The sequence below is a fragment of the Cebus imitator genome, unplaced genomic scaffold (genome assembly GCF_001604975.1).
Source record: "Cebus imitator isolate Cc_AM_T3 unplaced genomic scaffold, Cebus_imitator-1.0 Scaffold255, whole genome shotgun sequence".
In the NCBI taxonomy this organism is placed as follows: domain Eukaryota; kingdom Metazoa; phylum Chordata; class Mammalia; order Primates; family Cebidae; genus Cebus; species Cebus imitator.
The window spans coordinates 341,354-367,430 of NW_016107570.1; the positions used below are offsets into that span (position 1 = coordinate 341,354).

The following is a 26,077-nucleotide window of genomic DNA, read 5'->3' on the forward strand; positions in this document are numbered from 1 at the left end:
GGCTCACCGCAACCTCCGCCTCCTGGGTTCAGGCAATTCTCCTGCCTCAGCCTCCTGAGTAGCTGGGATTACAGGCACGCGCCACCATGCCCAGCTGATTTTTTGTAGCTTTAGTAGAGACGGGGTTTCACCATGTTGTCCAGGATGGTCTCGATCTCTTGACCTCGTGATCTACCCGCCTCGGCCTCCCAAAGTGCTGGGATTACAGGCGTGAGCCACCGCGCCCGGCCTGCAGTTTCTATAAAAGGTGAGGGTAGGGAAGACTTACGGGGAGACTGAACAATCCATGCAAAAGTTACAGAGGTGTGGGAAAGCTTGGCTTGATCAGGAATTTATACACTGCAGCCTGGAGCCAAAGAGTGCTCTAGAAGGAAGGGGATACACGGGGGAGAAAGGAACCTAAAAAGGTAAGTAGCAGACGATGAGGGAAAGGCAAAAGACAGGACATTTACACTTACTGAGCATTTATTTTGTGCCAGGCTTTTTGTTTTTTGGGGGGCTGAGTCCTGCTCTGTCGCCAGGCTGGAGTGCAGTGGCCCAATCTTAGCTCACTGTAACCTGCGCCTCCCGGATTCAAGCAATTCTCCTGCCTCAGCTCTGAGGAGCTGAGTCTACCTGCACGTGCCACCACGCCAGCTAAATTTTTGTATTTTTAGTAGTGATGGGGTTTCACTGTGTTAGCCAGGATGGTCTTGATCTCCCGACATTGTGATTCGCCTGCCTCAGCCTCCCAAAGTGCTGGGATTACAGGCGTGAGCCATTGTGCCTGTCCTGTGCCAGGCTTTTTACCTTTGGTATCTCATACAATTACTACAGTAACCTCCTAACAATGTTTGTTACTCCATTATGCAGATGAGGAAACAGAAGCTGGGGAAGGTTAAACCTGGGCGGACCCATTATTTGAGGCCAGATGTATCTAATACCAAAGCCCCTGGTCATTTTACCACGGAATACTGTTTTCTAGGTGAAGGAAGTTTAAACTTTACCATGAAGGCATTGCAGACTCTGATGGATATCAACAGGAGAGAGGCATGATCATAAGTACATTTCATTTTATTTTGAGACAGGGTCTCACTGTCACCTAAGCTGGAGTGCAGTGGAGCAATCACGGCTCACTGCAGTCTCAATCTCCCAGGCTCCACCTCCCAAGTAGCTGGGACTACCGGAACCTACTGCCACACCTGGTTAATTTATTTTATTTAGTTTTTGTTTGTTTCGTAGAGATGGGGTTTTGCCATGTTGTCCAGGCTAATCTCAAACTCCTGGGCACAAGCAATCCACCTGTCTTGGCCTCCCAAAATACTAGGATTGTAAGTGTGAACTATTGTGTCTGGCCTTAACTACATTTTAGAAAAAAACTACTCTGTCATGCGGAGGAGGAGGAATTGAGGAACTAGGGGCTTTCCGAGGATGACAGAGAAACATTTTCCTGTAACAAACTTCAGTGTCTACTGGCACGGACATAAAAGTCTAGGTTTCATGGCCTTCATGTTGTCATACTTGCAGGTATGCCTTGAAACATGTAAGTCTGAGCTATAAATTGCAGAACTGAAGACGATGGATTCCAGAAACTCTGATTTATTTAAGAGAGGAGTAGGATTGTGGAAGGTGCATAATGGTAAAATAATATCACGTTTCTAAACTTGAGAAACTTAGTTAAAACATGTGCAGATGCAGTCCTGTATGAATAGCCATGTTGGCTAGAAGGCATCATACTTCTTAAGGGCAACAGTTAGAGATGCTGGGAGCAGATGAAGTAGTTATAACTTGCACCTGTGTAATTACTACAGTGAGTTACACTTCTCTCAAATGATCCTATTGCTTTAAAAGTTGAGATGATGCCTGTGCTAAGAGCTTTCTTTAGCTGCATGTCTCAATGTGGCTATAAATTTCAGTCAAGTCATATCCTGCGCATTGGGTCTAATTAAAGAACACAGGAGTGAGAAGGGCAGGGTATACACTCAGGGATATACACTCAGGGATGGTGGAGTTAGTTTATTTCGCGGATTGAAATTTTAATGGTCATTATAATGTCTCTTTGGGTTGGAAATACAGATTCTTAAGAACACATTCATTTTGCACAAATGAAAGTGGTAAACTAAAATCAGAGAGAGTTGAAGTTCTTAAACTAAAGATTACCTTATAGTGAGCTCTAGTAAAGAGGGTTAGAAACTATTTTTGAGAAAATTTAATAACGATGTTTCAAATAAAATTTTGTTACTGGATATTTTCCAGAAATAATAACAAGACATCTGTATTCAAGTAGCTACAAATGATTGTACCAGAGGGTCAATATTTTGAGATGGCAAGCAAGCCATTCTTATCATAAAGATAGGGTACAGGAACTAGAAGAGATGTAACATTCCTTGATGTGATTCTGTCATAAAAGGTTAACAATGTTACATCTTAAGGCCAAGGAGATAATCCTTTTTTTGAAGGCTGCAAAGGTCTATCATCAGAGTATTCCTTTAAAGATAAAAATTATATATATTGTATACATGTTCCACTTTTAAAATCAGGAATAATCTTATATTTAGAGGAGCCAAAAAGAAGAGTTAAAAACTATAAATTGGTATTTTACTTATGTGGCAGAAGAAAAGTTCAGCGGTTTCAGGATCCACAAGTGAGAAGAAAATGTAACTAACTTGTAGACCAAACGGCAATCTGTTCCATGATTTTTAAATTCGTAATATGTTTCCTACAAATGTTGTCACCTGAAAATTCACAGTTAGACATCCGTTTCTTTGTACTTATATGATAAATATTCCAAGAGGAATGTATACCACAGTCTCAGTCTTTCTTCTCTTTTTCTGTAGCCAAGCTGCTTACCCAAATTAGTTGTATTAACAGTTTTCAGGCTGCTTACAACTGAAACCAACTTACGAAGTATTTTAAGCCACACTTGTTTTGTTGATGAGGTCTAGAGAAGTGAAATACGTAGTTTTTCCAGAGGCGTGTAGTCTGTTAATAATAAAGTTAAGGCCGGACGTGGTGGCTCACGCCTGTAATCCAAGCACTTTGGAGGCCAAGGCGGACGGATCACCTGAAGTCGGGAGTTCAAGACCAGCCTGACCAACATGGTGAAACCCCATCTTTATAATAATAATAATAATAATAATAATAATAATAAAGTTAAGACTATGGACAATTTCAGGATCTTGTTCCTTGGTGCTTTGGAAGTCCTGAGGAATTTGGTGAGAGGCTTCTCCTGGAAGGTAAATGTTGTTAAGAGCCGACCAGGTGAGGCTCCAGGCCTACTGCCTCACTTCACCTAAGGCAGATGGGCTGTGTTACAGAGACTTATAGACCAGGTTTTTTTTCTGAAGAGTATTTGAAACATCTCTTCTGTCAAATAAATTTTTAAATGCTAAATGAAATTTTTAAATGAGTGGCCCATGCTAATATATTGGGCATATGGAAGAGAAGATGTTGTGGACATTGGCAAACAGCCTACACGTTGCTGAAGGTCAGGACTATATCCCACTCATCTTGGAATTTTCCTCAGCATCTAACTTGGTGCCTTTTAAAAGGGGCTTTAAAGGCAATAGGGTCTGGAGGTTCTTGCAGTTATAGCTCCAGGGGTTCCCTTCTGATCTTGCACAGTTTTCTAATTATTCCCTTGTTTTCTTCCACTGACCCATGGGATGGGATTAACTTGTGTCTCCCATGCTTTTTCCTTACCCACATTACTTCCAAGTTGGGAACACAATCTTGCAACCTGGCCCTGCCCTGTTGTCTCTGCACAAGCCTGAAAACTCAGGTAAATGAATGGAATGAAAAATAAATAAATATTAGGCTGACAATAACTACAGGGAAGAAGATAAAAGGTAAGAAAAATAACAATGATCAAATTACAAGGCAGTAGAGTACCTAAATATCAAAGGAAGGTACAGTAAATGAGTTCATTCTAGCATTCCACTAGCCCTCTTAGGAATTTTCATGATTGCCTTTTCTCTTTTCTATTAACTGTTAATATTTTGTTTCTGAAATGTATCTCATCCTTTTTTCCCTATAGAATCTCCTAAATTGCTTTATTTTCTCCCCAGTCTTCGTTCTCTCCTCCTTCACTTTCCCTCCTTCAATTCTAATTACCAATTAGATCACTTAGGTTCACAATAATCCCCACCACTACGTATTATTCCCATCTCAAAGCAAACTTCAGATTGTAATCTTCAAATTCAAAGTCCTTACACAGTTTTGTCCTGGCAAATTTGACTTCAGGCAATTATTGATTGACTTGACTTCTTGCTAAATTTTGCCTAAAGGCAATCCTTTCTAGAATCACAGAAAGGGTGGAAATTATACAAAAGTGGTGGTTCTCAAACTAGGTGGGCATTCATGATGATTATAAAGAATGAAATGTAAGTAATGGATTATTCGGGAGTTAGGTAGAATTTAAAAGATTACTGGAAAATACATTCTAAAATTTATATTTATGAAAAATAACTTTAAAAAATTTTTAAATAGCATTTATTGATAGAGATTCTATAAAGGCACAAAGTTACTTTGCATTTCCTTTCTTTTCCTTTACCGTTTCTGTCTTTCCTTTATTCCTTCCTCCCTCCCACCCTTTGTTTTTCCTTTCCTCCCTTCCTCCTTCCCTTCCTCCCTTTCCATCTTGGAATGAGAATACGCAAATCCTCAGTTAACTCTACACTTTTATTCAAATGTAAACTTTAGTTCCTTTGACTAGCTTTCACAGTTAGAATTTAATTTTGAAGAAAACAAAAATTAAATGTCACTATCAATAAATCAACCTAAAGATCAAGTAGATGTGTAGCATGGGCAGAGATATCAATTTAACAAAGGGATTAAGAGGTTATGGAGTCAGCCTGACCCAGTCTGGACTTCAGCTGCACCACTTATTGTGCACGTCCTTGAGCAAGTTAATTAAAGTATACCACATATCCTTCTCTTAAAATGAGGATAACACCATCTGTAAGCATAATAGTGAAGATTAAATAATTATACGTACGCTAAAAACTTGAACTGTGTGTGAGACACAGTAAGTACTCAATAAATATTATAATACAGTGTTGCAAAACATAGTATCTCATACTGTTCATATCACTGCAAAATGATAAAGCAAAGGACATCCCAATATCCTACCTAATTTAGAAAATTAGTGTTCAGGCAATACTTTAATTCATGTACTTCTAGTGTCACTTATAATTATCTCATTCAAATGTCATTTTGCAACACGTATTTGATGTCCCAGCTGACTTGATTCTGGACCTAGAAATTGGAATCAATAATTGGTGGACTTTGAACTTGTAAAATCTTGTAATAGAGTCTACAGTTTTAATTGCACAGGTTTGATGTTGGTTCACTGCTTGTCACGATGTGCAACTGAAGCTGGCTATCAAAGCAGAATAAGGCAAAGATACTTTAACTCCTTCACAATCACATGTTTTCAGTTTAATCCAATTACAACCACTAGTCACATGCTTTAAAGATCACAGATCCAAATAAAGAAACCATCAGGGGTTTCTCTATGGCTTCTAAAGGAGAAACGTCTTTTATGACTTTAATTAGTCTAATTTTCTATTGTTAAAGGAAAAGAATTCCCTGTCTTTAACTAAGGCAGCCAGTTGTGTAGAAAGCCAAACGTGCTGTGGGTCAGGAGATGTGAGTTCTGACCTCTGACGAACCATGACCTGTATGAGTACTGAGACCAGTCACTGGCCGTCTCTGGTTTCATTTTTCTTGTTTCTAAAATTGATCCTTGCATTAGTGATCAGTGAGGTCCTTTCCAGCCATAATAGCCTATTATTTCATACAAAGTGACTTTTCCAGAATAACTAACAGGCTGTAAATGGTATGTTCAGAGACGACAAAATGAGACAGAGTAAATAAAGGGTACACGTATGTCTCTAGAAAGCAAAAAATAAATAAATTAAAAATATTCAATGAGAAAAACAGATGAGTGGTGTTTTGAATATTAATGTCTATGGTATTTTAGTTATTAAAATTAGCGTCATAGCTAATTGGCTCATATAACAGGATTTTGCACATCTTAGGCAAGCATTTGTTAAAAGCTGACAAAGTCTGTAGAGTTTATATCTAAACACCACGAAGTTTACAACATTAGAGTTTAACAAAGCTTATCCTGCCGGGGCTTGCCATCAAGTAGATGAGTAAAAAGTACAGATTTAACATATATTGCTCGAAATGTTACATATAAATCACATCAAGCCAAAATATCAACCTAGTTAAGTTGATTGGCCCAGAGTTATAACTTGAACAGTTTATATGTTTAACACAGGTCTCTGGATTTCCCTTTTAGAGACTCTACTCCCTTTAATAGGGTTTAATGAAACAAAAAATCCAGAAACTGCTTGTTGTTTTATAAATGTCTTTTGTTCTTTTAAAGATATGTTTTAAAATAATGTGCTGTTTTTATTACAGACTATATATTCTGAAAAGTAAGTTTGAAAATGCAGCACATAGATTTTTTTTTCTTAGAGACAGGGTCTCTCTATGTTGCCCAGGCTGGAGTGCAGTGGCTATTCACAGGCACGATCCCACTACTGACCAGCATGGGAGTTGTGACCTGCTCCGTTTCCGACCTGGGCCGGTTCGCCCCTCCTTAGGCAACCCGGTAGTCCCCCGCTCCCGGGAGGTCACTATATTGATGCCGAACGCCGTGCGGACACCCGATCGGCATAGTGCACTGCAGCCCAGAATTCCTGGACTCAAGCGATCCTCCCACCTCAGCCTCCCTAGTAGCTGGGACTCCAAGCACGCGGCACCACGCCCGGTGATTTTTTTTTTTTCTTAAATAAAATAAAGGGTGAAGTTAATAGAATGACCATTTTCGCCGGGCGCGGTGGCTCAAGCCTGTAATCCCAGCACTTTGGGAGGCCGAGGTGGGTGGATCACGAGGTCAAGAGATCGAGACCATCCTGGTCAACACGGTGAAACCCCATCTCTACTAAAAATACAAAAAATAGCTGGGCATGGTGGTGCGTGCCTGTAATCCCAGCTACTCAGGAGGCTGAGGCAGGAGAATTGCCTGAACCCAGGAGGCAGAAGTTGCGGTGAGCCGAGATCGCGCCATTGCACTCCAGCCTGGGTAACAAGAGTGAAACTCCGTCTCAAAAAAAAAGAAAAAAAAAAAAGAATGACCATTTTCAAGTGGAAAAGTATGTGTTGAATGCTTTTTGTTAGCACTCAACAACTTAGCTTTTGGAGCACTCTCCATATAGTCTCTCACATAGTAATCTCTGTAATGATCCATGGTGTCATCACCATCCCACGTGACAGTAATGGAAATGGGGCTCCTGAAGGTCCAGTGATTTTCCTGAATTTACCAAGTAAATACTTTGGGAAAGTGAAATTAAACCCAAGGCTGGCAGGCTTGAAAATGAGTACTTTTCCTAATCTTTCCTACTTCTTCTGGTCCTCAGTGCTTTTCTGGAATTTTGCATACAGAGAGAAGGGGGCAAGTTCTTTTCACCTTTGATGTACAGCAGTTATGAGAAAATAAATCTCAAGAAATTTACTGAACAGCTCAGTTACTAAAAATGTACGTCCATCTTCCTGTATGATTTTTTAAGAAGTGAGATTTCCCAGTGAATGGATTTTAAATGCAATTTTATATTCACCTACAATGAATGTGTAGGTCTTACCTAAAGATATATGAAATCGCCTGAAGTAAGCAAGAAAAATCTTATACCAGAACTGCAAAGGGTGTCTCTGAAGAGTACGTGTGCATGCCACAAAAGATGTACTCTATCTAATATTATCAAGCCCTAATTGAAAACTGCTGATTTCACTTACATAATTCCAATGTCTGCCAAATGATGTGGTGTTTCTAGTGAACATAAACACATTTACAGTTAAGGAAATTTTAAAATATGTATCCGAAGGCAAGTTTAATAGGTTTAAAAACCCAAAATCTGGCTGGGTGCAGTGGCTCACACCTATAATCTCAGTACTTTGAAAGGCTGAGGTGGGTGGATCACCTGAGGTTGGGAGTTCTAAACCAGCCTGGCCAACATGGTGAGACCCCGTATTTTTGTATTTCTGTAAAAAAATTTAAAAAAATTAGCTGGGCATGGTGGCATACACCTGTAGTACCAGCTATTCGGGAGGCTAAGGCAGGAGAATTGCTTAAACCTGGGAGGTGGAGGTTGCAGTGAGCCGAGTTCGTGCCACTGCACTCCAGCCTGGGAGACAGAGTGAGACTCCATCTCCAATCAATCAATCAATCAATCAAAAAACCCAAAATCTTGTTCTTATTATTTTTAAACTAAAAATATATATATATACATATAACTGTAGGAAGCTTTCCTTTTCCTTTCTAATAGACACCTTTGGAAATATTAACTTGGTGAGATTCAACACTTTCCTATTATGTTTTTAAGAGTGCTAGCTAATATGTATTTTGCTCATATAATTTTTTACATAATACACAAGAAGTTGGTAACAATCGATCCTTTCTAGGATACATTTTGGATTTTGAAGCATAAGAATTGATTATCTTTTAAAGTATTTTCACTTAAAAATAAGTTCTAGGCCTAAGTGGTATTTACTACAGGGAAGGTATGATGGAAACACATCATTCTCAAAGTCACTGAAGAAAGCCAGTTGAAAGTTAGCAAATGAGTTAGTTGTTTCATCAAGAAATGGAAACGATCTGATTTGTTTTCTTCCAAATCAAATAATGTAGTACAGTGCAAATTCTAGAAAGATGCTTTTATTTTCAAATTTGGGGTGTGTGTATCTGTGTGTGCATGTATACATTTTAAAAATTGATTCTGTTCTCAATAGCAGAAAAAAATCTTTCCACTATCTTAAAACCACATTTGATTCAAACACACTAATGATATGTAACCATTTGTTCAAAGGAAAAGCTGACTGACATTAGGCTGTGGAATCCTGTAATGCTTTTGCTCAGCTTGGGCCTGGGTGTCAGGATAGGAATAGGAGATGCCAGGCCTGTTTGGTGGTAGTGGTAATAGTCATTGCCTAACCTTGGCAATCATGAGCTCATGGGATTTGGTGCTTTAAGCAAAGGTGTTAATTATGCCCCTCCTCCCTTTTAGTACCATTTTCTCTTAAACTAACACATATCTTTGGGCTTAATTAAGCAGAAAAGAAAACAAGGAAGAACAAGGTGGTTAAGGACTGGTGTCTCAAAGTGAATACTCTGTATCTGAGTCCAAAATTAATTCCAAACTCAGATTAGTTAAATGTTTCTTCTTAGTCATTTAGGAGTCAGTAAGGCTCTCTAAGCCTTCCTTCCTGCTGTATTAAGCCCTTTCACTAAAGGACCAAGTTCTTTCAGGTGCTATCCTATTTGGAATTTAATTTGCCCTAATGTTTCTCCAAGAGCCATTACAGCACACCACATCGCTGTATCCCATTTAACTCCCAAACCGCAGAGAAGCTGGCTGCAGCATCAAACAACACTATTAAAAATACCACAAGGGAACCTTAGAGTGGGAATTTCAGGCACAAGTTACAGCCTAGGGACAAACAGCGGCTGTAAAGAGCATGAATGATACTGGGAGGGAGATTTAGGAGAATTTTCAGGATCTGAAAAAACAGCCCTTAAGATTTTAGTGTTGGTTCCTAAGGCTGGCTCTCTGTGGTTGTATGGGTTAAAAGATTAGAGTAACTTTGTCTTTCTCTCTCTCTTCTTGAATTTTTTTTTTTTTGGTCAACTGATTTGGTACCAAAGGTGACTACAATTGAGAATGGCTTATGTTTTCCAAGAAGAGGCTCCTTTCACTGGGCCTTGCAAAGGAACAACAAACCCATTAGATTTTTTTTTTATTATTATTATTTTAACCTGGGTATCTTAATTGTGACATCTAAGCAGTTATTTGGAAGTCTTCAGGTGTAATTCTGATTCTGGGTGTTTAAAATGCAAGTGCAGAAATTAGCTCAGCCATGGCTACACAAGCGGCCCTGGGCATTTCCAATTGGAATGAATGTTTTGGAAATGGAGCAGACTTAATGGATTAGTCATTATTTAGAGTCCTGCCATGTGGGCGGTCCAAATTCAGAGTCTTAGAGCTGGGAGGAATATGTTATAGCATAGCAGTGGTGGCGGAGTAGGAGGAGGAAGATGAGAAGGATGGTTTTTCTGGGTGGAAGAACAGGAGGAAGAGAAGCCAGTAGTGCCTTTCAAGCTCTGCAGTAGAATCATTGCAAACTGAGCACAACAATGGAAGAAATGGCCTTTGGCATCCACTTGCTCATTTTCTTTGATTGGCCAACATACCTCTGAAATCTTCTCAAAAGATCCATTCTGACAGACTTAAGTATTTATTTTCCCATAAATTTCCAGGGGCATGTGTAGACTGGACTTCTGGGCTTCCACTCCCATAGAATTTTTCCTTCATATAAAATGCTTCCATTTGGAATTTTACATTCAGTACTGATTATTTCATTAATACAGTGACTACGTCCCCTCTCCTGGGCCTTGGATTGTAGGGACTAAGAACGGGGATAATGCTCCCTTTTGATCATGAATGTAGCCCAAGAGCTTTGATTAGGGCCTCGCACAAGAGAGACTCTCAAAAAAGTATTTGTTAAAAAAAAAAATGTCTGAATTGTTAAATGGACCAGGTCTGAATATATAATCCAAAGGCAGGCAATTCATGGGTTTACTAGTAGCTAATAATCTGTAATATATGACCACGGTGGAAAGTTACCTCATTGTATTTGTAAATTTGTAGGCTCAAATTGCAATTAAAAGTGAGAAACTGCAACTAAGGTGATTGATGTCAGGGGGAAAAACTTTTAAAAACCTACAGATGGCCTAAAACTGGGGCTAGAGAAGCTATGGCAAGCCATGTACAAACTCAGGCAACGAGAAAGCAGACATCATGAAGAGCAGAGAACTATCTCTAGAAAAGAAACAAAAAACAAACCAGACCAGACATATAAATAAAGGGCAGAGTCTTGAGAAAGACACCATATTTACTACAAGCAAAAGATGTGGTTTCAAGTGTCTAGAACTGTGATGGTTCCCAAAACTTCTAAATCCTAGTCCACCTGTGTCCATGTAAGAATGACATTTATTTTGATCTAGTTATTTTTGGTAACTGAGCTGATCCAGTGAGGATACTGCCATATAGTGATAAAGAATGTTGGTGAATTACTATGTAAAGAAAAGATGCTTACTGTGTGCCAGTAGCTTGGGAATCTGGAATCCTTTCCTGGAAGCCTCAGGCTGTTTCCAGGAAAAGTCACTGAATAGCTTTGATTCAAGGAAGTGAAACTCTTCTGTCCTGTACTGGCTGGTTGAAAATATGGTCACCTGAGTAATATGAGTTTGTTCAAAATACTACATTACATCTCAATGTTTCCTGCAATTGACTGGCATGTAGGAATTGTACTTGGCTTGGCTCTCACAGTTCTTCAGTTGGTTTCTATCTGCTGCCTGGAGCTTAATTCCTAGCAGTGACCACAGAAAGAGGCATTATCTTCTTTGTCACTAAAGACTACATGAAGTTCAACAATGGCCTAATTTGTGAGCTCTCTGGCAGGAATGTAATTCCTCTTTATAATCACTGATGGTACTCCCTGTGCATGGCAGCAGAGTGACACAGGCTCTCCTAGAGGGACACACCCTCACTTTGCCTTGTGTGTAAAGCCGGGCACCACTTCTAGCTTAGGGAGATGTAGGAAAGCGGAGGTGAGGAATGACAGATGGAACAGAGTTGGACTGGGTGATGCCGCAGTGAGGAATGAGGGGCATCATGAAGGGAGAATGATACGATGTTAGGGAGCTGGGAACGAATAGGGTAAAGAGGGTGAGAAAAGAGGAGATTTAGACAAGGAATGGAAAACAGGACAAATAAGGGAAGGAGGGCCAGGAAAGACTGGCAAAGAAGAGGCAGATAGAAGGAAAGGAAAAAGGCAAGAGAACAGAGTAGAGAACATGAGAAAAGGAGAGGATTGAAGAAAACAAATGAACTGAGATGAAAGTTGAGAAAGGCAGTAGAGTGTTGTTTACAGAGTATGGAATCTGAAGTATAACTGTCAAGTTTTGAATCCTGGCTCCACAACTTTCCGGAATAATGACAATAGGACATATCCTTAAATTCTCTGAGCCTCGGTTTCTTCTGTAAAATGGGAATAACAATTCTACCTACCTTATGTGATCATGCATGCCCAGTCTTAGCACAGTGCTTGACACATAGAATTGTTATTAGTGAGGTTAAAAGACAGAAACAAGGCAAAGAAAATAACAAAATGGAGGAAGTAGGAAAGAGAGAGATTCAGACAGTGGAAGGACGAAAAAGAAAGAGATACATTTCTGCTAATAATTTTAACCTTAGTTCCCACATTATAATTAAGGTTTCTATGCCTGCTATATTATTTCTACCTGTTTTAATGACAGTTGGGAAAACATGTTGAATATGAACACACCTTTTTTAAAGGTACTTTCATATTAAACTAGCCTTTAATAGTTTGCAAAATAGATGTTCACATTTCCTTAAGAGTTGAAATTATTCCCTAGAAATGAGTGAGATCAAGGATACAAGAAGCTAAACCAGTCATCCAGAAAAACCATTTGTTTATTTTCCCTTCCTCTTTACTGTATTGACTGGGCCATTTGATGGGATTAACTAAATTGACCGGTTATTTTGAAATGTGTTAACCCAACTGTAGACATTAGGGAAAATAAAGCCCCTAGTGTTCTTGGTGGTGTTTCTTTCCAAGTTTCTCTCCACAACACAAACCACTTCCTTTTACTTGAAGTCATTTTGCTTTTCTCATTAGTCTCCCAGTCCAGAGGCTGGTGCTGAGTGCTGAGGCAGCTCTCAGTTCAAGACCATAAAACAACGCAACAGAATTGGCCCCAAACATAAAAGGAAGGCACTGTGGAGTTGTTCTCCTCTCAGGAAAAGGAAAAGGAAAGTGGAAGTTAGGGCAGATAAAGTATGAGAAAGAGATCAGAGATCTATTCTTGCTTGGGGGTGGGAAGGTGGAATGAATGAAACCACAGCTCAAATCAGAAGGGAAAAAATGGAACGAAAACAACAAAAACCCCATCACCTCTCTTGACATTCATCACAACAACTCTCTGTGCACCTGGCATGGTGCTGCACAGCGGTCAGATCCCAGACGCGCCTCCCCAGCGTTTCCAGGAGGCTGAATAAATAGTGTTCTCACAGACTCTCCAGTAGCAGTGGGTGAAAGGCCAACCTTCATTGACCACTATGAGGCTTTTCTTAAACGCTACCCAGACAAATCAAAAGAAATTTTGTCCTTTTCACAAAAACATGTCCCTGTTCAGCACCATATGAGTTATTTAAAATAATGGCCAATGAAACAAAGATAGCAATGGCATCACTTCCCGCATTTTCCTCTTTCTGCTCAGAGGGCTGACAAAGTGGAGAAGATCGTCCAACATCCACTTCTTTCAAGTTACTCCCTCTGCCAAAGGGATCAAGAGACACATTTTAATCCCACTTTCTCAAATAGGAAAAAAAGTTTTCCAGGCTGGTTTCTGCTGTTATATTGCACCCATGAATCATTCCAAGATGTTCTGAGAAGAGATGTATAAGACTCAGCTGATCCTTTCTACTTCAGTTCTGTTGAAGACCTGTAAGTTGGCATGACAGTGTCCCAGAACCACACACTAGTACTGTGGAGACAACAAAAGAATTGCTATTCCAGTGGGCAAGGTTTTTTTTTTTTTTTTTTTTTTTTTTTTAAATAAAGAAGCATAGACTATAACTTTTAGAGCAACTCATTAGGTTATGGTAGAAGTAGGTTTGGGAGAAGGTCTTGACTTGGCCTGAGGAAGGGAACTGTCTTGAATTTTAGGTGTCCTCTAAAATGAGAAGAAGCGAGCCAGGCAATTATGAGAGAGAAGCAAGTTCTAGATGGTGAGAAGAATACAATTAAATGAAGACAGTTGTGAAACATGGGGCACGTGGGTGGAAGAAGTTTGCTGTTGAAAGAGTCAGGCAGGGGCTGGGCTGGAGAGGAGGCATAGTACATATCTGGTAGGGGCTTTGGGTGCCACACCCAAGAGATCTGACTTGATTATGGATGATGGGAAGGCATGATAAGGTTTTAAGAAGAAAGACATTTGCAGATTAATTTTTCAACTAGATAAATTTGCTGGTATTGTGGAAGGCAGAGCTAAGAAGAGATAGAACAGAGATCATTTAAGAAAGTGGCTATTTAAAATAAAATTTAAAAAATCAGTGTGGTAGTGGTACTATTTAAAATTTAAAAAAAAGCGGCTCCCTAATTTTAAAAATTATAGTAAGAAATACATTTTCACGGCAAAATGTGTGTGTTTGCACATCTGTGTGTATCAACAATTTTATAAAACTATATCTTTGATATTATAGATGTGGTTTTATACCCTATTATTTTCTACTCAATTCTGTATCATGCTTTTTAAATAAAATGCTAAATGCAACTGACAGTTTCAAAAACACTAGTCCAGGCACTAGTACTGTAATTCAGGAAAGAGTTGGTGAGCACCTCTACTAGGGAGGTATTAGTGGGTTACAGAAGAGAGCATGGATTTGAGCAATAGTTATAAAATAAAATAAACACATAGTGATTTGGGACCAAGCATGGTAGCTTTTGGGAGGCTGAGGCAAAGAAATATGTGAGTCCAGCTTTGGACATATTGGATTTGAACAGTTGGATACCAATGGATATTGGGCTTTTGTGTGAATAAATCTGGAAATCGAAGAAGGTGTCTGAGTAGAGACAAAGTTTTGGTACTCACTTTCATAAGATGGGAAATACAACTATGAGGTACATGAAAGCATCTAGAGAGTACACCGAGGAAAAGAATGAATTGAAAAGAATCTTCTAGAATGCTCCATTTAAGAGGTAAAGTGGGGAGGAAGACTGGCCATGAAGAATGGTGAAAAGAAGTATTCAGAGCAACAAGAAGAGTGTAGAACCATCTGGAGCAAAATGGCTCCCAAGAAAAATATGTTGAATAAATATTTACTGAGAAAATGAACAAAGAAAGAGTTTAAGAAGAAAAAGCCTCTAAGAACTAAGAAGAATTAGGAGTTCATTGGTAACCATGGGAGGGCAGCTGGAACAGAGGTGCTGCAAGAAAGTCCTACTACAGTAAACTGCAGACTGAAGAGGGATGAGGAGGCAGAGCAACTTGACTGAGAAGATCAAGACCTAGCTAAAGGATCATAAAGAGTCAGCTGAACTTCGCTGTGGTTTGTAGTGTATTGTTTTTAAGATTGTGAGAGACATGGATGGGGAAAGAGCCAGAATAAAAGTAAAGATTGAAGATGTGAGAGAAAGGAAAATAGATGAAGCCAGGACCTGGGGGAGCTGGGAGGAGAGATCAAAGGCCCAGATAAAGGGGTTGACTCAGAGCAAGAGGAAGAAGGGAAACCTCATCCACTGAGACCAGAAAGGAGGAAGGAATCTGTAAGTGTCAGTAAGAGATCTATGGATGACATCTATGGCAAGAAGATGCAGGAGTTGAGGAAGTTCATGCCTTGACACTGTCTTTCTTCAAAAAGCAACAAGTTATTTGCTGAAAGGAGATGAGGAGCTGCTGGTTCAGGAGGCTTAAGAAGAGGGAGGTAAGGTTAGGAATTAGCATGAAGAGGACTGAGAGAGGGGGCACAGCAGGAACTAAGTGTCAAGTGCTCTGAGGGTCCAATGAAATGAGAGGTCTTGACTTTGTTGGAATTTCAGCTTGAAGTGATGTGGGATTATTTTTCTCAGGAGTTCCAGTAAGGAAGCAGAGAAGGCAGACTGTAAAACTGAGAGTTGGGTTTTCCCAAGGTGAGTAAGGAGAACAAGATGACAAGAGATTTAAGAGAGACTAGGCAGGCAAGAGGGAGAGCTTAGGAGAAGTCTCATTAGCTTAAAGGAGATTGAAATCCCTGAACTAGAGATTTGCCAGAAAAAAAATTATTTCTTAGTCTCTTGCAGCTCAATGTGGCATGAGACTAAATTTGAGCAAAGGAGATGTAAGTAGAAGCACTATGTGGGATTTCTCAGAAGTTTCTTCTAAAAGGAGTGGGTTTGCTATTCCTTCTTCCTTCTTCCACCTTGCCGCTAGCCACTTTGTTGTGACAGTTAGGGCTCTAGCAGTCATTTTGGACCATGAAAACAAAGCCTATAATCTAGAAATGGTGAAAAAATTATCTGGAAGAAGCTTTGGGCCCTTGGTGATTTTAGAGAAGCCATAGCAGCCCTGGACTGCCCATTCTGAATTTCTGGAAAAAGAAATCAACTTCTGTCTTGAGTGAAGCACAATTTTTTAAAACTGATATACAACACAATGTTTTGATATACACAACAAAATTTTCAGGACTCATTCACTGAACCATATTCTAGCTACAAGAGAACATATCCACAGCAACTAGAGAACTAATAGAGATTTCTTGGAACAGAATGCTAACCTTCTACCATGTAATGCCTAAGCAGGGCACACACTTTATAGTAAGCAAAAAGCTTTGATCTTTGCGGGAGATTCTAGACTGCTTTTGATTTGGGTGGAGAAGAAACAAAATTCAAAGTTTGGATTTCTTCATTAATTAAAAAAAAAAGCAAAATAAAGCCACATGTATGTTGTTTTTTCCCATAAGATCAAGCAAAGACTTCTTTACACTTTTTGTGAGAAAATATATTGAAATCAATGACATTAATACCCAGGATGGTACATTTTCATTGTTTCTCTCTCTCTCTCTTTTTTTTTTTTTCTCTATGAAGGGTTAGAATTTCCACCAGTCAGCATAAAATGGTTAAAACTAAAGCCTAGTAAATCACTGGTATTGCATTGTTTTCAAAGTGACTAAACAGCTGTAGTTTTCAAGGTCAACCAAATCATCTGCCAGGGTCACACGTGTTTCACATGTCAAGTAATGTATGTGGGTTCAATTCTATCCAGGATCCTAAGGAAAAAGACATTTGCAAACAAGTGATCCGAAGACATTTTTCCAAACAGCTGCTATGGTTACCGGGATAAGAGTTACTATTGTAAACCACGTGAGTTTAGGACCAAGTTTCCAATCCTTCAAAAAGTATATTTATTTCAAAAGCACAATGTCTAAACCAAGAGGACCAGCTCCTGATCAAAATGACATTCAATGAGTATTCAATGGAGACAGAAAATAATATTGTATAATTGTTATTATTACCATAACGAATGGCATTGTTCATGTGCAAGTGAGAAGAACGTATACTGGGTATCAAAATAAAACCAACCAAATGCATAATTAAGATGGAATCTAGTTAAACAGCTAAAGAGAGGACCTTAAAGTAACAAGACTTGACTAATACTTCTCCCTCCAATTCTTGCTCCAGGTGACGTTGCACAGAAGCAAAAGACAGGACTACCATATGCTAATAACTTCCTTAACAAGCTGGAGTAATTGGTATAACGGAGCCAGACTGATGGAACAGAGAAAGGATGATCTTAGCATTTAAAGAGTTTAGGGACAGAGAAACATTTTAAAAATTCAGTTTAATTCAGAGCATAGTTAGTGATGTCTGGCTCCAACGGAGAGAAGGAAAGGGGTATTGATTTGCTCCCCATTGGGCTCTTCTAACTCAAAAGAGATAATTAGCCTTGAAGAGTGGCTCTTATATTGAATTTACATTGAGTTCCCTTAATGTTCTTGGTATGTGCTCTTCAAAGCCCATGACCACTCCCTGGTCCTGTTTATATTTGCTAGTCCTAATGATATTTTATGTGTCAGGCATGCTGAATGAAGACAATTGCCTTCTGATCATTTAACTCCTCTCCGCCAGTTTCAAGGTTGGCTTCCATATTTTAGCAAGCAAAATAATAGGCACCTCCCAGTCACATTGGTGCAGACAGGAATAGACAAATATCCACTCTAGCTAAGTATGGGCTGCAGTCAAGCTGGAAAAGGTCTCTCGGCTCTGAGTCATTTATACAATAGAGTCCCTGAACATGTTTCTGTCCCTAATATTTTGTTGCTCTAGGCAACCATCAAGTCCACATGAAGACTTCTGCCAACTGGAGAGGAAGGCTAGATAGGAGTGCCAGAATTTTCTTTTAACTCTTTGTTGAAGACTTAAAATAGCAAATGGTGCCAAGGATATCCCCTAAACATCCAGATTGGGAAAAGTGGAATTCACACATTGACTTGGTATCTTTTATTCACTTCTTAGGGTAATATGACTAAAGAAAATAAAGGCAATTCATCAGAGGCATGGATTTTTTAAATAATAATAAAAGATTAGGAAAAGGCTATTTCGATTTTTAGATACTATTTAATCCAATATCATCATTTTGCAGAAAACAACCCAGGTTAAATTACTGACCAAAAGTTACACAGAGAGCTGGGCAGAGCTGGGATTACACCCCTGGTCTCTCAACCCTGAGGCATTGCTCCCGCCTGGAATTTCAGAAGCCCAGTGCCTGAGGCTAGGTAAGCAAATGTTAAGAAATCACAAGGGACCACCTCTCTTTTCTAATAGCAAAGGGTGCTAGTTGAAAAGGGCCGCTTGGCTGAAACTGGAAGCAGTCCTAAAGCTCTGGAGTAGTAATCACCCATTAACACTCCCATTACAGAAAGTGTGACTACCGGCGCATTAAACTAAAGCGTCTGAGGAGCGTTCAAGGCCCAACAGAAATACTGTGTTTGCTGGAAGCCTTCATTGCTTATTATTTTAATTTGGTCTTTGCCTCCTTAGAATTCTTATGATACTCTGTGGCACCGTCCTGAGACTACTTAAGATTTTCTGCTCAGGCTGGAGAGCAGTGATCAGAACTCACTGCAGCCTCGGCCTCTTGGGCTCAAGCAACCCTCCTATCTCAGCTCCCCCAGTAGCTAGGACTACAGGCATGTGCCACCACACCTGGCTAATTCTTGTATTTTTTGAAGAGAGAAGGTTTCACCACGTTGCCCAGGCTGGTCTCAAACTCCTAGGCGCAAGTGATCTGCCTGCCTTGGCCTCCCAAAGTGCTGGGATTACAGGAGTGAGCCACCACACCTAGACAGCTTCTTTTTCATAGGTACAATTACATTGTGTCAAGTCTTTGGGGGTAGGACTACGTCTTATTCATTTTTGTTTTCTTGAAACCCAGAGCACAGAATTAAACATATTTTTGTTGATTTTATTTTTTCTAGAGGTACAGTGACAAGTTATTTATCCAGATTAAGTATCCAGGAATGGTATACTATTCAAAATCAGTAAGTAGGTGAAAAGAACCCAGAAAAGTCAAGTAAACGCTTTTAGAAAGTTGTTCACTTTATGCACCTCATATCCTAAAGGTCTACCTCAGAGACGAATTGCCCTCAACCCTCACTTTTATTTTGAGTTAATTTGCCTTTATATTATGGTCAATGCAATAGCATGGTAATCAGGTTTGCCAAGGAAAAAAGCAGCAGCAGCTCACTAAAGATGCCAGTAAGGCCAAGCCCAGTTACAGCATGAACTGACCACTAGACAGCATGGGAGCAGCAGATGAAAAAGTAAAGTGCAGCCAGATTTGCTGCATGTTACTGGAGGGGCAAAAAAAGTCCTCATAGACGTTAGCTCCTAAGTGCATCTGTGAATGACAGAGAAGTACAAAAGCAGATGTTCATGACAACCAGAGCCAGCAAAAATGATTTAATTATATTCAGTGCACTCCTTTAAGAGGTTAAGAATAAGCATAACGCCTAAGATTTTCATGAATATTTGACATACGGGACATTTTCTCCTAAATGAAGTGTAGGAAATCTAAGCACAGAGATAAACCAGCCTCAAATTCAACTCTGAAATATAGGTCTTAACCTATGTTTATCCTATGTATATAATACTAAGGATTGTACATTTTCACATATTGTCAGAAGCATTTTACACCTACTCAGTAAAATCATACTATTAGTGTTACAAAATCCTGTACATTTGTCCTTTAGTTTTCTTGTAACTACCTCTTCCTTTTTATTCTGCTTATCTAGCTATCTAGTGTACAGTTTTTATTACATCTTAAGCTTGAATATTGCTGTTGTCTTTGAGTTGGTTTCAAAATCTTGGATTTTTTTTTTCTTTCACTAGCTGAATTAAAAAAAGGAATTTCTAGATGACTATTATTATCTTCCGTAGAAACAGGATCTCACTATGTGGCCCAGGCTGGACTGGAACTCTTGGCCTCAAGTGGTCCTCTGGTCTTGACCTTCTAAAGTGCTGGGATTATAGGTGTGAGGCACCGTGCCTGCCCCCCAGTGATTCTAAGGAACAGACAAATTTGTGAACTACTACCCCTAAGCGTTTAGCACACCATTCATTTCATTCTTAATTATATCCTTCAATGGAACTAACTCCCTTAGTGGCAAGCATCATATGCCTGTGATTTCTGAGCTTAGATGCTCTTCTAAAATAGTTGTTTTTTCATATTCATTGTGTTAACCCAATACATCTGAGACAGGTCTCAGTTGGTTCAGAAAGTTTATTTTGCCAAAGTTAAGGATGTACCTGTAACACAGCCTCAGGCAGTCCTGATGACAGGCACCCAAGGTGGTCAGGCTACAGCTTGCTTTCATACATTATAGGAAGAAATAACATATCAGTCAATACATGTAAAATTTACATCGGTTCAATCTGGAAAGCAGGAAAACTCCAAGTAGGGGGAAGACTTCGAGGTCATAGGTAGGTTAAAACATATTCTGATTAGCAACTGGTTAAAAGAGTTATTATTGGTAGAAAGGAATGTCTAGGTTAAAATAAGGGAGATGAAAGTTTTATTAGGCAGAGGAAGCCTCCAGGTAGCAGGCCTCCAAGAAAATAGATGGTAAGTGTTTCTTATCATACTTAAGTTCTGCGTGGATGTTAGTTCTGGAGGGATGAAATAAGGCCTGTCTGATCCCCACTTCCTGTCATGGCCTAAACCCATCTTTTAGGTTAAATTGTAGAGTGCCCTGGCCAAGGAGGAAGTCCATTCAGATGAAAGGGCAGGTGCCTTCAAATTTTATTTTTAGTTTACAACTGTTTTTGAAAAGAATGTCCCCTCAATTTCCATTTTCCCCCTGTATTTACTTAACAACTATTTTCCAGCTCCATCTATATCTTGCTTTGCATCTCTAACAAAGAGATACTAACGTTTTCTCTGGGCCTTTTCAGAGGTACCCTTTGATGATTACACACACAGAGGCAAAGATAGTGAGTGGGGGTGGACCTGCTAGCTTAACTTTTTCTTTGTAGAGAAGCACCTAAGGGGATCTGTCCTTCTTTGGAGGTCTGATTTGAAAGCAGATTGGACTACATTTTGCACAAAGGCATTTTAAACATGCAGGTGTGACTGCCCCAAATAACAGTACTTTGAACTTTCACAGAACCTTTCATCCAGTGATACTAAAACAATTCAGTTTACTGAAGCCTTAGGAAGCCGGATGGTGAGGGAGGGTAAAACATCCAATTGATCTCTATATGGAAATTTACTGCATTAACTTGGTTAGTGATTCATTTCAAGTCTCCCAACACTGGAACATATAAACAGAGAAAACTATACGGTTTCTGCAAGCTCTGTCTCCAATTTGTAATATTTTCAATTTTCAAAGCCTGAAGGAGAGCTGATCCTCTTCACATTTTTGCTGAATTACAGTTACCAGTTCACAGTTATTTATGTTCTGAACCCAATACATTCTTTTTTCTGCCTTAATTTGACCAAGCATTACCTTCTACTTCATATTCTAAAGAAGCCCATTGAACAAATAAATAAAAATGGACTTCACCTGCAGTAAGGGAGAACTACTATCTAAATGATTTTTTTTTCTTTGTTTTTTTTTTTTTTTTTTTTTTTTTTTTTTTTTTTTTTTTTTTAATTTTAATTTTTTTTTTTTTAAATAGAGATGGGGTGTCACCATGTTGGCCAGGCTGGTCTTGAACTCCTGACTTCAGATGATCCACCCATCTCAGCCTCCCAAAGTGCTGGGCTTACAGGTGTGAGCCACCACGCCTGCCTGATTTTTTTTTTTAATTAAATACTTAAAAACTGGCTGGGTGTGGTGTCCACACCTGTAATCCTAGCACTTTGGGAGGCCAAGTCAGGAGGATTATTTGAGTCCAGGATTTTAAGACTGGCCTGGGCAACATAGTGAGACCCTGTTTCTACTAACTAACTAACTAAATAACTAAATAAATAAATAATAGCCAAGCGTGGTAGTGCAGCAGTGTATGCCTGTAGTCCCAGGTAAACAGCAGAATGAGGTAAGAGGACTACTTGAGGCTGCAGTGAGCTGTGATTGTGTCACTACAATCCAGCCTGTGCAAAAAGCAAGACCCTGTCTCAAAAAAAAAAAAAAAAAATTAAATTTTGTTTTTAACCTGAGAGCATAGATTTAAGTTGCTCTGAATATATACTCTCATTTATCTAATTGATTTATTTTTAATTTTACTTTTATTTGAGACAGTCTTGCTCTGTTGCCTAGGCTGGAGTACAGTGGCATGATCTGAGCTCACTGTAACCTCTGCCTCCCCGGTTCAAGCCATTCTTATGCCTCAGCTTCCCCAGGAGCTGGGATTATAGGCATGTGCCACCACGCCTGGCCTTTTTTTTTTTTTTTTTTTTTTTTTTTTTTTTGTATGTCTTGCAGTGGAGACAGGGGTTTCACCATATTGCCCAGGCTGGTCTCAAACTCCTGGCCTCAATGAATCCACCCGCCTTGGCCACCCAAGATGCTGGGATTACAGATGTGAGCCACCTCGCCTGGCCAATCTAATTTATTTTTTAATGAACAATCTATTGTAGAAATCTGTTGGATACCTCTAGCTTTTTACTACATATATTTTTTAAAAACTTACAAATTTAATCTTTTCCTGTTTTCCACCTGATGACTTCCTTAATATATACATTGCTGTGAACTCAAGACAGCTAAGATTCAGAGTGGCAACTGGGGTGTATTCCCATTTTCCCATATTTAAAATCTACTGTAAAGAAAATAATTGTTATGGGCAAAATGTGTTTGAGGAATGTTTATCAGACTACGGTTTTTATTTGACATTGTCCCAGAATATTAGTTTTTAATTTTTTCACCCATTTCAATGGTGTCTTTGATGTTTTGTTTTGAACAGCTGCTGAGCTTTTTTGCGGCTGTCCATTTACATCACTTTAAAAAATGGTACATAAATGAAATTTGAACAAAATGAACAGTACTTTAACATTGTTTCAAAATCAAGTATGTTCCTAAGAAATCTGATTTGTGGCAGATGGAGAACAAAACCTTCCAGAGAGAGGGCTGTTAAATGAGTCTTAATTGCTTGCACATGAAAATACAGTGACTAAGATTGTGTGCACAATTAGGAATTTAAACATGTAGAAAAGAACTGGCCATAGAAACAGGCAGACATTTTTGCAGTGGTAGCTAGTTTCTTGTGAGCACAGACAATAAAGGATAAGTTAGTGAAGGAAAATAATTTTAAGAGAAATTCAGTTGTTTTCTTTACTTCATTGTTGCTTACACTGAGTTTCAAATTCTAAATATAATTCATTTGTCTTGGAAACTAACTGATGGAAGTTTCATAGTACAGTCAAGAACTAGTTTATTCAAGAACTAGTATTCTTTTTTTAGTTCCCACTATGTGTCAGATGCTAGGTTTGGTGCTTAATTCACTTCATTTAGTTCTTACTTAATGCTCTGGGATAGGTTTGCTATTATGCCATTTTCTAATGAGAAATTAAAGCTCAGAGAGTAACTTTCCCAAAGTCAAATAGCTAACAAATAGTACAGCCAGGATTCTCTGTATTGATTTAATGAATTCACTCTGACAATGCCTAGCTGCTCCCCTGGGAAAAGGCACATATCTTTATTTATTTATGATACTTTAAGTTCTAGGGTACATGTGCAGAATGCAGGTTTGTTACATAGGTATTCACATGCCATAGTGGTTTGCTGCATCCATCACCATCATCTACATTAGGTATTTCTTCTAATGCTATCCCTCCCCAATCCCTCCACTCCCTGCTAGCCTTCCCCTACCCCCAAGGATTATAAATATTCCTATTATAAAGACAAATGCACACATATGTTTATTGCAGCACTGTTCACAATAGCAAAGACTTGGAACCAACCCAAATGCCCATCAATGACAGACTGGATAAAGTAAATGTGGCACATGTACACCATGGAATACTATGCAGCTACAAAAAAGGATAAGTTCATGTCCTTTGCAGGGACATGGATGAAGCTGGAAATCATCATTCTCAGCAAACTGACACAAGAACAGAAAGTCAAATACTGCATGTTCTCCCTCATAAGTGGGTGTCGAACAATGAGAACACATGGACACAGGGAGGGGAGCATCACACACTGGGGCCCATTGGGGGGTAGGGTGGGGGGGTTAGGGGAGAAATATCTTTTAAAAAAAACTTATTTAATAAACCTACTCTAAAAGTGGCTATACTTTGTACTTCCTTCTGTTGGGTGGCATGATATAGGTTGGTGGACTGGACTTGTTAAATGTTGGGTAAGAAAGGCATGATTGCACCCAGGCAAGGTGAATGGCTATGCAGAGGGCATGGACAATCTAAACGGGGGTTGAACTGAGATGATAAATTTAGAGGCAGAAGCCAGGACTTCCTACAGGAGCCACATGTCATGGTGTCTTGTATAGAATTAAGCATAAAAGAGGCATCAATAAATGTGTGTGGCTCAAATGATGAGGTGGTCAAATAATTTTTGTGCCTTCAGAGGAACTGAGTTCTCAGGGATACATTAATCACAGGTACCATCTGCATCTCCAATAAAATGAGTATCATAAAAAGAAATTCAGTGAGAAATAAATCAATAGAATAAATAGTACATGGAAACCAATCCGGCTAGCATTTATTTCCCCAATCTACAAGAACCCCAATTTCTTTCAGGAAACTACTTGGGATCCCTATTAATCTTAATAATAGTATAACCAGAAATAATCAAGTGCTTACTGTGAGTCATACATTTAGCTTCATTTTTCTTTCTTTCTTTTTTTTTTTTTTGAGATAGAGTCTCACTCTGTAGCCCAGGCTGGAGTGCAGTGGCATCATCTTGGCTCACTGCAACCTCTGCCTCCCGGGTCCTGGTTCAAGCAATTCTCCTGCCTCAGCCTCCTGAGTAGCTGGGATCACAGGTACATGCCACCATGCCCAGCTAATTTTTGTATTTTTAGTAGAGTCAGGGTTTCACCATGTTGGCCAGGCTGGTCGTGAACCCCTGACCTCTCGTGATCCACCCGCCTCGGCCTCCCAGAGTGCTGGAATTATAGGCATGAGCCACTGCGCCAGGCCTAGCTTCATTTTTCATAAATATCTTTTTGTTTTTTTGTGTTTTTTTTTGTTTTTTGAGATGGAGTCTCCCTCTGTCACCCAGACTAGAGGGCAGTGGCACAATCTTGGCTTACTGCAACCTCCGCCTCTGGGGTTCAAATGATTCTCCTGCCTCAACCTCCCAAGTAGCTGGGATTACAGGTGTGCACCACCATGTCTGGCTAATATTTTTGTATTTTTAGTAGAGACGGGGTTTTACCATGCTGTCCAAGCTGGTCTCAAACTCTTGACCTTAGGTGATACGCCCACCTCCGCCTCCCAAAGTGCTGGGATTACAGGTGTGAACCACCACGCCTGGCCTTTCATAAATATCTCCTCAAATAATTTTCATGAACTCCCTATGAGAAAATACTATTATTGTGTTTACTACAAAAATGAGAAATTTCAGGCTTTGAAAGGCTAAATGAATTGTTTGAGCAGAAGTATCTACAAGTGGCAGAGCTAGAATATGAATCCACAAAGTCTGGTCCCATCATTCAGCTCTTACTACTACATTTTATTTAATAGTTTGGTAGAACTGAAGCCCCCTGCCCTGTTCTCTTTTAGCCAATGCCCAAGATCCAAACTAGACTAATTAGGTTTCTTCACTGCTGTTTGACTCCTGAAATAATGACAAAGAAACTAAGAACAGTTGCGGGGATCTCACTCGACTGCTCCTGCCATGATTTGTGGCCTTCTAGCACTGTAAGGTGCATTGATTCCTTCAAACCTCATCCTACACTAATTCTCAGGCAATTGGGAATTCTTCCTATATTCTTCCACTACGTTTCATTTTGTATAAGTGAGCAGAGTTGTTTTTTTTTTTGTATTGTAAGCAAAGGATCATTGCTAAGACTAAGGGAA

At 39.4% G+C, this 26,077-nt stretch overlaps 1 protein-coding gene across 9 annotated transcripts in view; it reads right to left on the bottom strand.

Annotated features, from left to right (window-relative positions):
- Nucleotides 1–26,077, bottom strand: part of PDE4D (phosphodiesterase 4D) — a 1,550,946-nt gene that overhangs the window by 170,470 nt on the left and 1,354,399 nt on the right. Inside the window, exon 8 of one of the 9 annotated variants that reach the window (XM_037728087.1) lies at nucleotides 9,532–13,513. The exons of the other annotated variants lie outside the window; for them this stretch is intronic. Coding sequence (XP_037584015.1) covers nucleotides 13,428–13,513 — 86 coding nt within the window. The 3' untranslated portion in view covers nucleotides 9,532–13,427. Of the gene's footprint in view, nucleotides 1–9,531; nucleotides 13,514–26,077 lie in introns of those variants that run through there. 9 annotated transcript variants of the gene reach the window in all.